Genomic DNA, 15,312 nt, shown 5'->3' on the forward strand with positions numbered 1-15,312 from the left:
GTTCCTTCTCAGGAATCACCCCAAGAATCCGTAACGCCCTTCCAACGAAAATGAGACTGATTCCATCAACAGTGTCCTTCAAAAAGGAAATGAAAATGCTACTGATGAATACTTGCTCAGATCAATGAGAGAGAGAGAGGACTAGATAGGCTAGACCGTATCCCCTGTATTATGTATGAATATCAATAAGGACTAGCTAGAAAGAGGATTTAGGAGACTCAGGTAAGTACGTCAATACATAGGGAAAAGCATTGTTTTCCTTATAAAGCCCTCACCCACCGACCTAGTCGGTGGCATGCTTCATCATCGGGCCCACCACAGTGGCACCGAATGTGCCCCGGGTGTGCTTCAACGCCAGGAGACTGCGGAGCTGGTATGTTGCGGAGTGTGCAGTGAAAAGGGTGAGGAAGTGAAGAATTAAAAGCTATACAGTAGGTCCCAGCACCCGAGGGTTACTTATCTTTAATAAACTGGGCCTCTGTTAGCGGATAAAAGGCAAGAAGACGTAATTTGGAGTGTGAATTATGACCTCCAACGTCTAACTGGCTTTCCTCAGCATCATACTTACCCGTACCTCACCTTGTAAATACGCTCTCTAGCCCACCACCAAACACTAACGGTTTTATCTAAAATTCTCACCAACTTCATGCAGTTGGCATGAACTCACCATAGCTGATTATAGGTCGCACACCACCTTATAAGTCAGCAACTTGTGGTATAACAATATACCATACTAATATGACTACCATGTACGTCTTGTCTTTGTCCTATGTGTTATCTGTAGTCAAGCTTGAGGGAATCCCCCTCTAACAGTTATAGCGCCTTAGCGTGCGCTACACATAGTCAAAAGACCACACAATCACTTAAATTTAAGTTTATTATTTAATTTGCACCTTCTCACATAACTAAATGGTCCTGAGGAAAGCCAGCTTAAAATCTGCAAGGCACTGGCTGAAACATGTAGACCACACTAGACGTTGGAGGTCATAATTCACACTCCAAATCACGTCTTCTTGCCTTTTATCCGCTAACAGAGGCCCAGTTTATTAAAGATAAGTAACCCTCGGGTGCTGGGACCTACTGTATAGCTTTGAATTCTTCACTTTCTCACCCTTTTCACTGCACACTCAGCAACATACCAGCTCCGCAGTCTCCTGGCGTTGAAGCACACCCGGGGCACATTCGGTGCCACTGTGGTGGGCCAGATGATGAAGCATGCCACCGACTAGGCCGGTGGGTGAGGGCTTTATAAGGAAAACAATGCTTTTCCCTATGTATTGACGTACTTACCTGAGTCTCCTAAATCCTCTTTCTAGCTAGTCCTTATTGATATTCACTGATGAATACTTGCCTGTCCTAAAGTCCAGTAGGAGTCCCAAGTCAACTCATATACTATCACTCGGATTACTTTCTTGCCTTATCCTACTAATGCTTTTGCCCACTATTGTGTCGTTATGTAACAATTGCTATTTTTGTCTATTGCTATGATTCTGCCATGATTGCCCCATCTCATTATGTGTCGCATCACTCTGTAAAGCGCTCCGATACCCTCTATGGTCATGTTCGCGCTATACAAAACTTTCTAAATAAATAAAACATGAAAGACTCATCTTGAACTATGATTTCCAAGTAATCAAAACAGTGACAATGAGCGGTTACAGAGGTCCAGCACCCACTCTCCTAGGAACAGGACACACAAAAGAGGGGTTCTGAACCCAACTGGAAGGGTGAAAAACCCAACTGCACAAGGGTGGATTAAAGGAACTAAACAGAAGAACTCGGGAGGGTGGGTGGGGGGAATCCCAGTAATCAGATCTGAATGGCCTCATACACCCCAGGGGGTGTTATGCTTCATCCTAGGCCGCTCATAGTCGAGCCGGTGCTGCAATGCTCAATGGGTCCCTCAGTGTGGGGGGCTCTTTAGCGGAGATCTTTTGATCAAGCTGTATGGTGAGTGCAAGTGAGGGGGTATGGGTGCTCAAGTGAATTACACGAGTCTAAGGGAAACCCGATAGATTTAATCTAATGGTTCCCTTGATGCAGTAAAAACAGTGAGGCCATCTGTAGTAATAATGTACTGAGATAGCTCAAAAGGTCCACATGTTTCAGGTCTCGATGCCAGGATGTTCACTGGCATTTCTTCAGGAATCTTAATTCACTTGAGCACCACACTACACCCATACCCCCTCACTTCCATTCACAATACGGCTAGATCAAAAGATCTCCGCTAAAGAGCCCCTACTGGCCCGTCAAGCATTGCAGCACTGGCTTGACATGGAGAGGCCTATGATGAAGCATGACACCCTCTAGGTGTGTGACGACATTCAGATCTGATCATTGCGGTCTGCACTGCACTTCTATACACGTCTCACCTCGCTACTGAGACTAACATTTGTGGCATCAGTGTTTTTACGGAAGAAAAAAGTTTAACATCACACTCACAACTAGCGAACTAGGTACACGAGTTAAGAGACGTTTACAACCCTTCAAAACGTGTAGTGCTGTGTGGAATTCGTTGTATCCCTTTATGAAGATATTCCTCTGAGCCGTTAATGAAAAAAAACACAAATTTATATGTAAATCGTGGGGAAAAAAAGACACGAGATGATGTTGGAAATATGGAGAATTTATTTCTACGTCCATTAAGATCCAGGTGTTCACTACGGTAAAAAGAGGAGTCGGACATGCAGGGACAATGTACAAGCTGTGGGGGCGGGTGCGTGCGCGCGAGGAGCAGCGAACCCCCTCCGTAAAACGTCAGCTCCCGCTGAAACGATGAAAAACTGAAATAACACTGAAAAAACATGAACGAACGTGTGGCACAGACTGTAGCCCCCTGGTGGTCATGTCGCGCACTGCACCTTAGTGTTTGAGGCCAGCAATGATTTTTGGAAGAATGAACAGTTCACATTTTTGGAGAATTGTAAGGCCAGGCTTCACTTGGGTTCCATCCTCTTGGCTTCATTTCCGGAGAGGGGTCGGGAGGTTCCAGAGCACGTCGTGCGTTAAACGGCAAGTTCAAATCCCAAACCGACCTTGTGGCCGCCGGCAGTGACGTTCTTCCCTTCCACAAGGGCAGACAGAGTCAGCTTCACACCTGGAAGCAAGAAACAACGTTTAGACAGCAGTCGACACTGCAGAAAGGCGCAGGCAGCGTAAGAACAGTCGACCTCTTGACAATTCCTACTCAAATCACTCTGAAGTCTGCAATATGACACAACGACTCCTAGAAGCAGCTTAGTGGATCAGTTCTCATGTGCGTGCCTGCTTTTACCTTTAACAGGCTTTCACACCCTTCGGGCTATGGCTCGATTTGTTGTAAAGTTATACCCGGGTTATTAAATATATGTAAATGATGATGCAAACGTGTCCAACCTTTGGAACTAATTATGGTTTCTGCTCTCGAGAAGTTCACATTCCAGCCATGTATAACACTTACAGATTATATGACTGCCTTTATAATGCCTCAAGGTGATAAACACTGCACCTATAATCTGACACTACCCTTTTAAACTCGGGATTGTTATATTTCCGACTCCATCATCTTTTTGCTCTCTTAACTTTTGTAAAAGAAAGAACGACTGACCAATTGAGCATTTACTAACTGGGTATTACATGCAATAAATGCTTGCCATTTCTCACATTTACTTAGAAATGCAACAAAGAAATCAGAGTAGCACAATTACTAGAATTCATAATAGCAGCAAGGATGTGCAAGTTCGAGTATGGTGCAAACGTGTTTGAGCCTCTAATGACATTAAACAAATTACAATGTAGGAGAACGTGACTCAGATTCCAGGCCACAAAAAAAGCCAATTTTGACTTAATAGAGAAGTACTACTCCATCTACTGATAACAGTCTAGTGTGGAACATATGGCCAGAGCGAAATGAACAGCCATCTTTAACATAACATGTGTAATTGTAAAGCGCACGTTCACCCACTGGTATCTTGGTGCTGTATAACAGATGTCTACTCATTTCATCGACTTCGGAAGAATGAAAGGCTGAGTGGACCTGCCGGGATTTGAACCTGTGACCATGAGGTCGAACACAGGCTCCTACAGTAGACACTGTTGTCCAGTAAGCCACCAAACTCGACACCATTCAGTTTTAAAATACTGGAATACCTGGAATAAAAAGTGTTAGACTGCAAACTGGGGGCGCTGGCAACACATGCTGATTGCTAAACTAGATAAAACACTTATTTCTTAAAACAGGGGGCAGTGGTCGAGGACTCCCTAACATTTCAGGGAAAACAACGTTTATTTGAATCATAAGACAGGTGTCTCTGTACATCTTGACAGTCTACCAAGACAGTGGCCGAATAGTATAAACTATGGCAGTTTGATCCATAGCATAAAGAGTAATAAGTCTGACAGCTGCAGTGAAAGAACGACAACTAATAAAAAGACAAGTGAATCAATAATACACACTCTTAAGCGCTGTCAAACGTCAGATCCGATTTTAACAATCAAATAACTGACAGGCTGTCATCGAACTTCGTCTTCCCATTTGTGGCACTATGAGTTGAGATGTACAAGTAGAGTCCCAGGTCTCTCAACCATCCAGGTGACATGGAAGGGGGGGCTGTTGGAGGTCAGAGCCTATATGAGGAGTAGGGGGGGGGGGGGGGGGGGGTGGCGGGTGGATCGTGCTATAGGGGAACCCAGAGGGGTAATGGGCTGAGTGGAGTCGTCCGGGTTTGTCGAGTGTAGCTTGTCACTGTCAGTAAGTACGGAGGGGCAACCAACGCCAAACTGCCTTACAGTACAGAAAGGTATCTATACAGCGCATTTCCCTCATCCCGGTTTACACAAGTCAACAAGCGGAGAGGATGTGGCTTAACGACTAGGGCAACGATCTCCAACCTAGGGAACAGGGTTTTAATCTCGGCAATGACGCTCAAATATCCTGCCAAACAAAAACGAATGTGTCCTTTTATACCACAACTGGTGCTCATGTAAAAGCGCTCCGATATCGGATACGCTTCGGGTCAAGTTCACGCTATATAAAACTCCGAGAAGCCACCCCCCACCCTTCCCAAAAACAAAACCCGAGTTATGTATAAGCATGTTCGATTGAGCATGGAATAAGGAGAAAAAAATAATTTGTGTCTAAAGTGTCTTTAGCCTGTGGCCTCTGGAAAAGTGAAGATTCTCAGGCATCCTAGGGCCTTGAGGCAACAATAAGGAAGTTGGTGATCGGAAACCAAATGGGGCATCCAGAATTAATATTGAGACAACTTTGACTCTGTATGCTTTGAAAAAAAAGCGCAGACAGGCAGTACCATTTGATAAGTAAAGCCTCTTATATGCTCAGTGTAATTTGTTTTCTTGGATTCAAGTACAGCACTCAAAAAGAGCTTTTTTGTAAAAAAGGTTCCCTAACAATGGTAAGTAAGTATAGACCAGTTTTTATGATTTTGTGGGAAATTGATGTGTATTCTTGGGCAAATTCACATTTTTCACAGGATTCTTATCCAGTTACCCAATTTGAAAACGAAAAAAGAAATGCCAGTGAGATGAGCATGCAGTTCTACACTCCCGATTCAACTTTATTATTTCCATTACTTGGGCAAAGGCTGCTACACCCTGCAGCACTCCTTAAAGGAGCTTTCCTAGCCTGATAAGGTTTCTTCTACAGTTCGTTACACCTGAGGCTTATCTTCATATGCAGCTCCTGAATGCTATCAGCAGCCAACAAGGTAGTGATTTTCGGGAGTATCCAAATTTAGTTAATTAAATGCTGTGGTGTGGGGGCGAAGAGGACTTGGCACAAAGTTTAGTGACTGACACCTGTGATCCTAGAAACCATGCCAAAACTACCTTTTCCTGGAATCCGCCTGCAGAGTGAATTCTGGACCCAGAAACCGCTCCCCAGGCAAACTTTTTTTTATAAAAGCAGATTTTTCCTGTTAGAATTTCGTGGAGAAATTTTAGCCAACTTCAGTGGAGCCTAGGTCGAGGCCAAGTGCCCAAGTCCCTTAAATCTTGATATCCTGGTTATAGCATATATATATAATCTCTATTACGTTACAATCCTGTCACTGTTCCAGTATTACAGCCCCTATATCTTAGAGGTTTTAGTCCCACCCTTGTAACCCCCCCACACAGGCTACAATTCTGCCATATAACCTTCAAAGTTGTATTCACGTGTCTATTATCTCGTACATGTACATTCCTACATCCTCCTCTGAAAAGACATTAAATAAAGAATTGCGGGCAATGAAAGGTGCACAGATTACCCATAACTTACATTTGTCAGTATGACCAAAGACACACAGAAAAAAGCAACCCACACAGGGTACCCATGCTGAAGGAATTTGCGTGTTTCACAGTCACATTGTCCGTTATGGGGACTATCCCCATGTTACCCATACACTGAAAGAAGAGTTACCACCAACCCAGTCTACCCCAAGAATGTAAACTTCACCTGCTGCCAGCTGTATTCTTACCACCCAAAATAAATGTAAAACATTCCTTACCTGGCCGCAAGACCCGAGTGAAGCCGATTCCAATAAGGCTGGCGTTGTTTACTTTGGCCTACAGAACAAAATAAATAAATAAAAACAAGGAACGCTTACAAAAGAACCGAACAAGCACACTCTTAAGGTATGTCCCAGCTCACCTGAGTGGCGTGTGGAAGATAAGCGTTTAGAATTTGTTGACACAAGTAATGAGCGAGATGCAAGCAGCCCTCCAGGGAGAGGGAGAAAGGACAAGCAGACATGCCAAGCTAGCTGTGAGGGCTTCAGAGATCTGTACAATCCCTCAATGCTATGGAGGCTACTGTCTGTGGCTTCATTTCTATAACGCTCAGTGCCTTACAAAGCCACTCCTTAACTCTTCCATTCCGCTCCTCACCTCCCAGCAACACAGATGTCCACCCGCTACAAGTGCTCAACTATTCCCCTCAAGAACTTAAGCTGCAAGGTGACCATCAGTGCTGTCCCAGAGTCTCCATCTAAGCCCCACTCAACAGTCATCTACCAAGGCACCCAATGATTGGCCAAAGGCAGTACAGCCCCATGTTGTGCTTACAGAAATGGAGGTGTCTGCATCCAGCTGGTATTTGGCTGCGATTCCAAAGCGGGTGTTGTTGCTGCCGGCCGTCCACGCCAGATTCACTGACGTCTCAATTTGGTCGTTAACCTTCTGGTAGATGGAGCCTCCAAACTCGGTACCGTCGTTCCTAGTTCAGAGACAGTAAGACAGAGTTAGGCAGTCTGAAAAGATGATCTGGTCTCTCAATGGCTTGACGCAACTAGTAGGCGCGAGCCCTGCTTTAAAACAGATACTCAAGAGTGCTTGAATATAATAATTGCTTACTAGAGACTTATGGTACAGCAAGAGGGCAGTGAGGACCAGTGTGCACATTCAGCTCAAAGCACCATACGAGGCCAGGGGCAGCAGTGTACCACATGCCCCCAGAACCCACAGGACCAAATGCATAAAAAGAAGACAGTACAAGCAAACATACATTCAAAACCCTAAGAAGCAAACAGCAGTGTCAGCAGGGCCCAACATACATTACATCAACGAACCAAAAGAACAAACACAACACAAGGACAGCAGCGCCCAGCATACAACGCAAAAACACAAATGAGCAAACACTGTATGGCAGAGGCAGGCCCATGCAACACTTTGACAAAAGCATCAAACAGGGCGCAGACCAGGCCTGTAGGCCAGGTAGGCATCTAAATACAAATTGACTAAACACACACCATCAAACGCAGCATAGCACATATGATCAGTCATGCCTGGCAGGCATCCAAAGACGAGATCAAGCTAAAAGTAAAAGACAGCAGGCCTCAGCAAACACTAAGAGACCAAACAACCAGACACAGCCCAGGGGCGTCAGGGCCCGACAACCACCCACACAGCCACTGAAGACATTGTAGCCAGCCATACTCTAATAAACGTACTAAATAGACAGCAAGAAGGTACAGGACCCAAGAGATGCTCTCAGGAAAACACACACAAGATGCATAGCGTGAAAACACAATGACTCTGCATAATCAGACAAAAGAAAACAAGGAAATATGGGTAGCCACAGTCTTGGACAACAATCTGCCAACCAAACATCATGCGGGCTGCAGGCTAGGTAGAATTTCTCCAACCAAAGCAGCAACACGGCTATACCCAAGCTGCAGAACCGACCTCCAGCAGACGGTTGACCAGAGGCCAGGGATGCTCGTCGGCCTTGGAGGAGTGTGTGAAACGGTTCAGTTGTATTTATTTAAAACACACGCCGTTCTGATGTGTCTTGGCCCTTTGCAAAGGCATTAATATGAACCACAACAATAAAAGGCCAAAAACAAACAATAAGATGCAAGCAAGTGATCTGTATGTTGCGTACACATCACTGCAACAGAAAAGCAAGCAAGTATTGCAAAGTCATAAGGTTTGGTGTTTGGCAGCCAGCCTTTTGGCTTTGGCAATGCTGGGTTTGTTTAGTCATTTTTTTTGTAAAATGCTATTTCTCGTTGAAGCTACTGGAGCCCCTCGTCCACCAATCAAGAGATATGTCTAAACCCAAACATATTTTTCGTTCTAAAAAGCACGTATTGTTAAAGAGCAGAATGGTGCCACTCACAGTGAAGTAGGCGAAAGGCCTAACCCACTGCCCCAGGCTGTGGTGGACGGAAGCATCATGGGAATGACACGGGAGGAGCCGGCTGTAAATAATGTACTATAATATAATAGTATATATAGTTATACAGACACAGGAAATGTTAGAGCTATATACATATATATATTTTTTTCTTTCCACGATAAAGTAATAATGCGCTCTCAGTATGCAGGAAAACAGAGTTTTAATATCCAAAATAACGCGTTTCGAGAACCAGTCTCTTGATCGATCTGGTTCTCGAAACGCGTTACTTTGGATATTAAAACTCGGTTTTCTTGCATACTGAGAGCGCGTTATTACTTTATCGTGGAAAGAAAATTACTGTCTGCAGTTGCTCCACTTAACGCTCAACGCCATCAGACTATGGGCAGATCTCCCTGGAGGAGCTGATCTGTATTGATATATATATATATATATATATATATATATATATATACACACATTTTTTTGCTGCAAACACACGTATGTACTCCTGGTTAACGCCAGACGTAAAGGGATATCTTATCTCTCCGTCTCAAGAAAGGGCTGGGCACACCCTTGTGGAACTGAACAAGAACTTTCCGGGATCCCAAACTCGAGTCACACAGAAGACCACTCTGTGACTCCATAATTTAACACGGTCTAACATCTGCCCACATCACCCCATCCGCGTCTCCTCCTCGCAAGGCCTGCCGTGACCTGCTTATCATGGAGTCTCACATTAGCACTTCAGACATCCCATCCCCCACATCGTTACACCCCAGATAACTCCATCAGTCTTTCCATTGATGAATCCTGATCATTACACCCCCTTTCACTCCTAGCTCTATGTCTTACTCACACATTATGAAACAGATCATGGTGCTCTACTCATATGAGGCAATCCTGTGACAGAACCGGTTTGCCTCTTTCCTGGATACAAACCTAAAATCCTAGGTGTCTCCAGCTCCATGGCTCATTATCCCAACAGCCCCCGATACCAGATCTGTCTCAAATCATGCTACATAAACATAGGCTGTGAACTCTCCTGACTCCAAAACAATACCCCAGTTCCCATACCTACCCACAGATAGATGGTATCTACGCACACATTTAACTCGCTGTTCGAACTCTATGACTATGTATCTCACCTGTATTATTGATGCTACTGACTATCTATGCACACATTTAACTGTTATATTTGTATTATTGATGTGCTGTACTACTTATGTGTAACCCCACTCTCTTGCTGGCATTCCCAGCCGTGTAAAGCGCTCTGATATCTGCAAAGATCATGTTCGCGCTATATAAAACTTTCAAAATAAAAATAAAAATAAATAAATGGACACCTCTGCTCAATGCCTCACTCCTCCCACACAACCCAACATCCCTTGACCCTAGCTCTATGCCTTATTCATTCCGCACACCCTCACCAATAGACAATGCACCACATCAAACTGGACCCACAAGTCTGTGTAATTCCAATACTCACACGTTGGTGTGCAGCTGAAAGTCTCCAGCCTTGTAGCCCAATGCAACATTATTCTGGGCCAACCTGGATTTCGCCGTATCAAAGGCCACCTGGTAGCCAGCCAACCACCCTTCATAACCCAGAACAGCCCAGCCGTGGACGGTGGGTCCGGCCAGGTCGAGGTCGATGTCACAGCCCAGGTTGGCATAATCCCTCTTGTAGGAGGTCTTCAACTTGCCGCTCTTCTTCCTGTTGACAGAAAAAAACGTGTTACTCTGCAGTGCTCCACAAAGACCCCATAATATTCCCACCCAGGGCAATTTAAAACAGTCTTCAGCAGAAACACAGCACACAGTTTTGTGTCATAAACAAAAGAGAAGGTCGGTAACCAGGAAGTTGCCCCTTAATGAACAAACAATGGCTTAAAGCATGGAAGGAGCCAGCAGGCTGCTTCTTCGCTACAGGCGACGGTACTGTACTATTGTGTATGTAGGAGACTAGACAACGATGGCGCACAACAAGTATGTAGCTGAGACTGACAGTCAGTCATAGGCATCCAGATCAAGAGTAGATGTTCCACAGGAGTTCCTTTGGCATTGTCACAATGCAGGTTCCCCAACAATGCCACGGTTATTGAAGAAATACCAAATGGCACAGAAAAACACAGCTCAACAAAGCACACCATCATCTTGCTTTTGGCATTTCAGTGTTCTTGTTACGCAGTCATAACAAATGATATTCAACAGTTTAAAACCAGACTGTCCTGAGGCAAGTTATAGCAAAATTACACCTGATCCATTTCGGACTTTCCTGCTCTTAAGCCTCGTCCACCAAACGTATAATGTGCTGTACGTCTACCTATACCTAGTTCGCCGCAAAGTGCCACTCTTCATTGGATACTGCAGTCCTGTCAGCACCAGCATCAAAGACATGGTTCCCTTAGATGGACATACTAACAAGATGCATGATCTGGCAGCTCATCTGCCTTTGCAATGCCCAGTCAACTTCCTACAAACAAGTTTCATGACGCACTCACACCCTAGCTAGACCATGCGGATGGGTCATGAGGGGTCAGAAATGCTCGGATACTGATGAGGTGATGCTGCTACTTGCCTGACCAGCTCCAGATGCAGTGTCATCGTCAGACACAAGTTACACTTCCAGCATGAAGTGGTTCTTCTTTTCCGGCGGCGCCATATCTCCACAACTTAAACTCCCCATAACAGGTGGAGCCCAACCTGGGGCGTTGTGTGACCCAAGAAGCCGGAGGAAACCCTAGGACGGACCAGGCCACCAATGGTGGGTGAGGGTTCCACATCCATAACCTCTATACAAATTGACCAGCATAAAAATAATTTCCTTGTGTGAGACGTTTGAAGGCATGGGCAAAGAGGACTCTAGCCCAGGACCCCAGTTTTATTATTAGGGCCCCCTACAAGAGGCTTCTCATCTCTTTGCCTAAACTATCCGCCCCATTCTGACAGTTCTGCCCTAATAATCTGGATTGTTGCCGAAACACAAATGTCCATTTCTTTTAATTTGTGTTTTTAGCAAGTGGAGACTAGGTGCTGTGGGAGTTCATTAAAGACATTTTGCAGATAAATGTTTTCCGCTCCATGCAACATCTGTTTTCTTATTTTTTATTTATCATTTTCAAAAGCTAACATACATTCCAAACTCCCGAGTGCGGCCGGGATGTGTGTGTCACAGTCCATACAGAAATAATACAAGAGGCAGACAATGCATCACTGGTAAATAAAGGGATAAAAATACAGCTCCAGCAATTCAAGGCATTGATCATAGTAGAGTCTGTGCCGGTATGGCTCCCATGGAACAAAACAGCTAGAACGAATACAGAAGGCATCATCATCTGTGGCAGCAGAAGCAGTACAAAGAAATCGGCGTAAAAAAAAAAACATTAGTGTAACTCAGACATCTGCCACTTTGGCCAACATATAATCAGTGTAAGGGCCCCAAATGTCGCGTGGCCTCGAAGCTGGCGGAAGCTCCTCACTATAGCATGTTAACTGATCGCGGCAGTAGGCCATGTCCTGTAACCAAAGCTTAACATCAAGCGCCCTTCTCCCATCCCAACACATGGCCACTCTACGCTTGGCCAACTGCAAGAACAGCACTACTAATTTGCGCACCACTGCTGGTATGCCTGATACAATCCCTAATAAACACACCTTTGGGTCACAAGGGATAGAAACAGCCGTCATACCTGACAACTCCTCAGTCACTCTCATTCAAAACGCAGTGACACGTGAGCAAGCCCAAGCCACATGCATAAAATCGGCACCGTCCATCCCACACCGCACGTAGAGTCACGCAATCCATATTTATGCAGTTGTGCGGGGGTGTAGTACCATTGATGAAGGAACTTATAGTGTATAAGCTTAAAGTTACCATTAATAGCAAACCCTCCAGTCATGGCGCAGCATTCAGCCCATTCATCATCTGTCAAGGGCGGCAAGAGACAATCATCCCATTTACTCCTAGCGGTCACACCTGCATCCCCTTCATCTATCTGCGAAGCTCGATACAACCGGGAAACCAGTTTCGTACGTGTGTTCGTCGTGTACAGCAAATGCAGTGCCCCCAAGGCAACCGGTTCGTCAGGAAAAGTCGGGTATAGACTGCGTACCGCAGCTCGCAATCTGGCGTAAGTAAACGTGGCCATAGTGACATTCCCCCCGGGTTCCAAAAAGGCCTGTAGTGTGAGAAAAGTGCCAGCGGGAAAAACATCCCAAATAACCTGCAGCCCAGCATTGTGCAACAGCTGAAGCGCCCCTAACTCACTTGACACCGAGACAGTGGCATGATGTAATAGTGGCATGGCAGGTGCATACAGTGACAGCCATGTCAGCACGTCTTCCCAGTTCATTCCAAGCTTTAGCAGTACATTGCACTGTGTCCACCTCGTCCCTTTCAAGTACTGAGTGTGGGTTCACAATCATGGCTCTAAGAGGTAACGGATGGACCGCACCAGCCTCAATCGCCACGTGCGGCGTGTAGGGTGGCGCCAAAATCCAATAGGAGGCAAAGTGCGCCTGGGCACACAGATAGTAGAGATGCATGTCTGGAACTGAGAACCCTCCCAGTGCATAAGGTTTGGTCAACGTGTCCCACCCCACCCACGGTTTCTTACCCCCCAGGCCAGAGTGATCAGCAGAGATCTAAGTGAAGTGAAAAAATGGGTCGTCAGAGCCAACGGTATATTAACAAATAAATATAGAAACTTGGGCAGCACCACCATTTTAATTAGAGCAATCCGGTCAGCGAACGACAAGGGCAGACACGTCCAGCGGGCTACCTGGTCTTCAAGCTTAGACACTGCCACCCGGTAATTAGCACGAATAACTTCTTGTGAGTCCCTATGGACCCATACCCCCAAATACCGAACAGGATCTGTAGCCCAAGCCAATGGGTACTCCAGCTCAAATGATTTAGTGCTATCCGTCAGCGGCAAGATAATGGATTTGCCCCAATTAATAGTGAGGCCCGAAAGCCATTCAAAATGGACATATCCCCTGATCACCCCTTCCAAATATCTCTCCGGTTCCCGGATGTACAAAACCATATCATCAGCGTACATCGACACTGCTAGCGGTCTGTGATGAAATCGAAGCGCCGATTCAGCATGTCGCTGCCTCAGTATGCACGCCAATGGCTCCAAGATGAGGGCAAAGAGCAGGGGCGAGAGCGGGCACCCCTGGCGGGTGCCCCTTTGGATGGGAAAGGCAGCAGACACCCGCCCATTAACCCTCACCCGGGCTACCGGGGCCGCATAAAGCAATTTTATCCAAGCCGTAAATATAAAAGGCACACCCATTCGATGAAACACAGCAAACATGTAGCGCCACGCTATAGAATCAAATGCTTTGGCAGCGTCTAATATAACTGCTGCCGCCAAGTCGGGTTTGAGCAAATGTAACACTGCAAATAGTGCCCGCAAATTGTGAGCCGTAGAGCGCGTCGGAACAAACCCAGATTGGTCCGGCAGGACCATTACGGGAAGCAGCAAGCGCAAGCGTGTCGCCAGGACCTTTGCGAGTATTTTTACATCGGTGTTCATAAGTGACAATGGTTGATACGACTCACATTTATCCAGCGGCTTTCCTGGTTTCGGTAATGTCACAATGAGTGCCTCTCGTAACTATGCCGGCAGTTGCCCCCGATCCAGTGCCTCAGCGAACATTGTCGTGAGGTAAGATTAAGTCCACATACTCTTTATAAAATTCAGACGGGAGTCCATCAGAACCCGCCGTTTTTCCGTTCGGCAGAGCAGCAATTGTGCCACTAAGTTCCCCCTCAGTTATATGGTGCATTAAAAAATCCTGCTGTCCCGTCGACAACCAGACCAAGGCCACATCATCCAGATAATGTGCTATGTCATCCTCACTGGTAGTCTCCCGGCGTGCCTGCATTTGTTTATAGAATTGAACGAAATGATCCCAAACGCCATCAGCATCAGTCACGACATTATCACTATCCTTAATTTCCTGCACCCCGCAGTATTTGGCCCAGGGTTCTCTGATCCTGTCTGCCAACCGCGCCCCGGCCGGCCCCCTTCACCATAATAGCGGGCCCTGGTCCGCTTAGTCAAATGCTTCACCTCTTGTTCCGCTAAATCATTGTATTCATTCACCTTTAATCGTATAGTCGCCAGAATAGGTGCCTCCGGCTCACTCTCATAATGACGCTCCAGCCCCACTAATTCGTGTTCTAATCTATCCATGGAGTCCCTCAAAGATTTAAGCACACCTGCCTGCAGGCCTATACATACCTCACGTACGGTCACTTTGAATGCCTCCCAAACCGTGCACATATCGTCTACCGAGCCAACATTCTTTTCCAAATTACTCTCTATCGCCTCGCGCAGGTCCTCACGAAACACCTGATCTAGGAGCGCCGCAGGCTGCAGTTTCCAGGAGAATGGCGCAGGCGCATGATCAGACAATGTGCTCGGCAGATGCACTACCTTCGACACCCATCCACTTACATCCTTCGTGGAGAGCCAATAGTCCAAGCGAGACCAGGTATCATGTGCAGAGGTGTAACATGTCCCCTTCCTCACACCAGGGTGCCCCAAACGCCATACATCCACTAGGCCAAGCTAAAGCATACCATCCCGCACCGCCTTCACTGCCTTCTTGTCCGGAATTGAAGGACCAGCCTTTCGATCCATGTCACGCTCCAGAGTCACATTTAAATCCCCACCACATATAATAGCAGACGGTGGCAGTGC

At 46.0% G+C, this 15,312-nt stretch overlaps 1 protein-coding gene across 1 annotated transcript in view; it reads right to left on the reverse strand.

Annotated features, from left to right (window-relative positions):
• Window positions 1-2,605: 2,605 nt before the first annotated feature.
• Window positions 2,606-15,312, reverse strand: part of VDAC3 (voltage dependent anion channel 3) — a 50,755-nt gene continuing 38,048 nt past the window's right edge. Inside the window, exons 6-9 of the mRNA XM_086943579.1 lie at window positions 10,083-10,310; window positions 7,042-7,192; window positions 6,486-6,543; window positions 2,606-3,097 (exon numbers count right to left, since the gene is read on the reverse strand). Of these exons, the coding sequence (XP_086799705.1) occupies window positions 3,006-3,097; window positions 6,486-6,543; window positions 7,042-7,192; window positions 10,083-10,310 (529 nt within the window). The 3' untranslated portion in view covers window positions 2,606-3,005. The remainder of the gene's footprint in view (window positions 3,098-6,485; window positions 6,544-7,041; window positions 7,193-10,082; window positions 10,311-15,312) is intronic.

This window comes from Lissotriton vulgaris, chromosome 11 (genome assembly GCF_964263255.1).
Source record: "Lissotriton vulgaris chromosome 11, aLisVul1.2, whole genome shotgun sequence".
NCBI lineage: Eukaryota > Metazoa > Chordata > Amphibia > Caudata > Salamandridae > Lissotriton > Lissotriton vulgaris.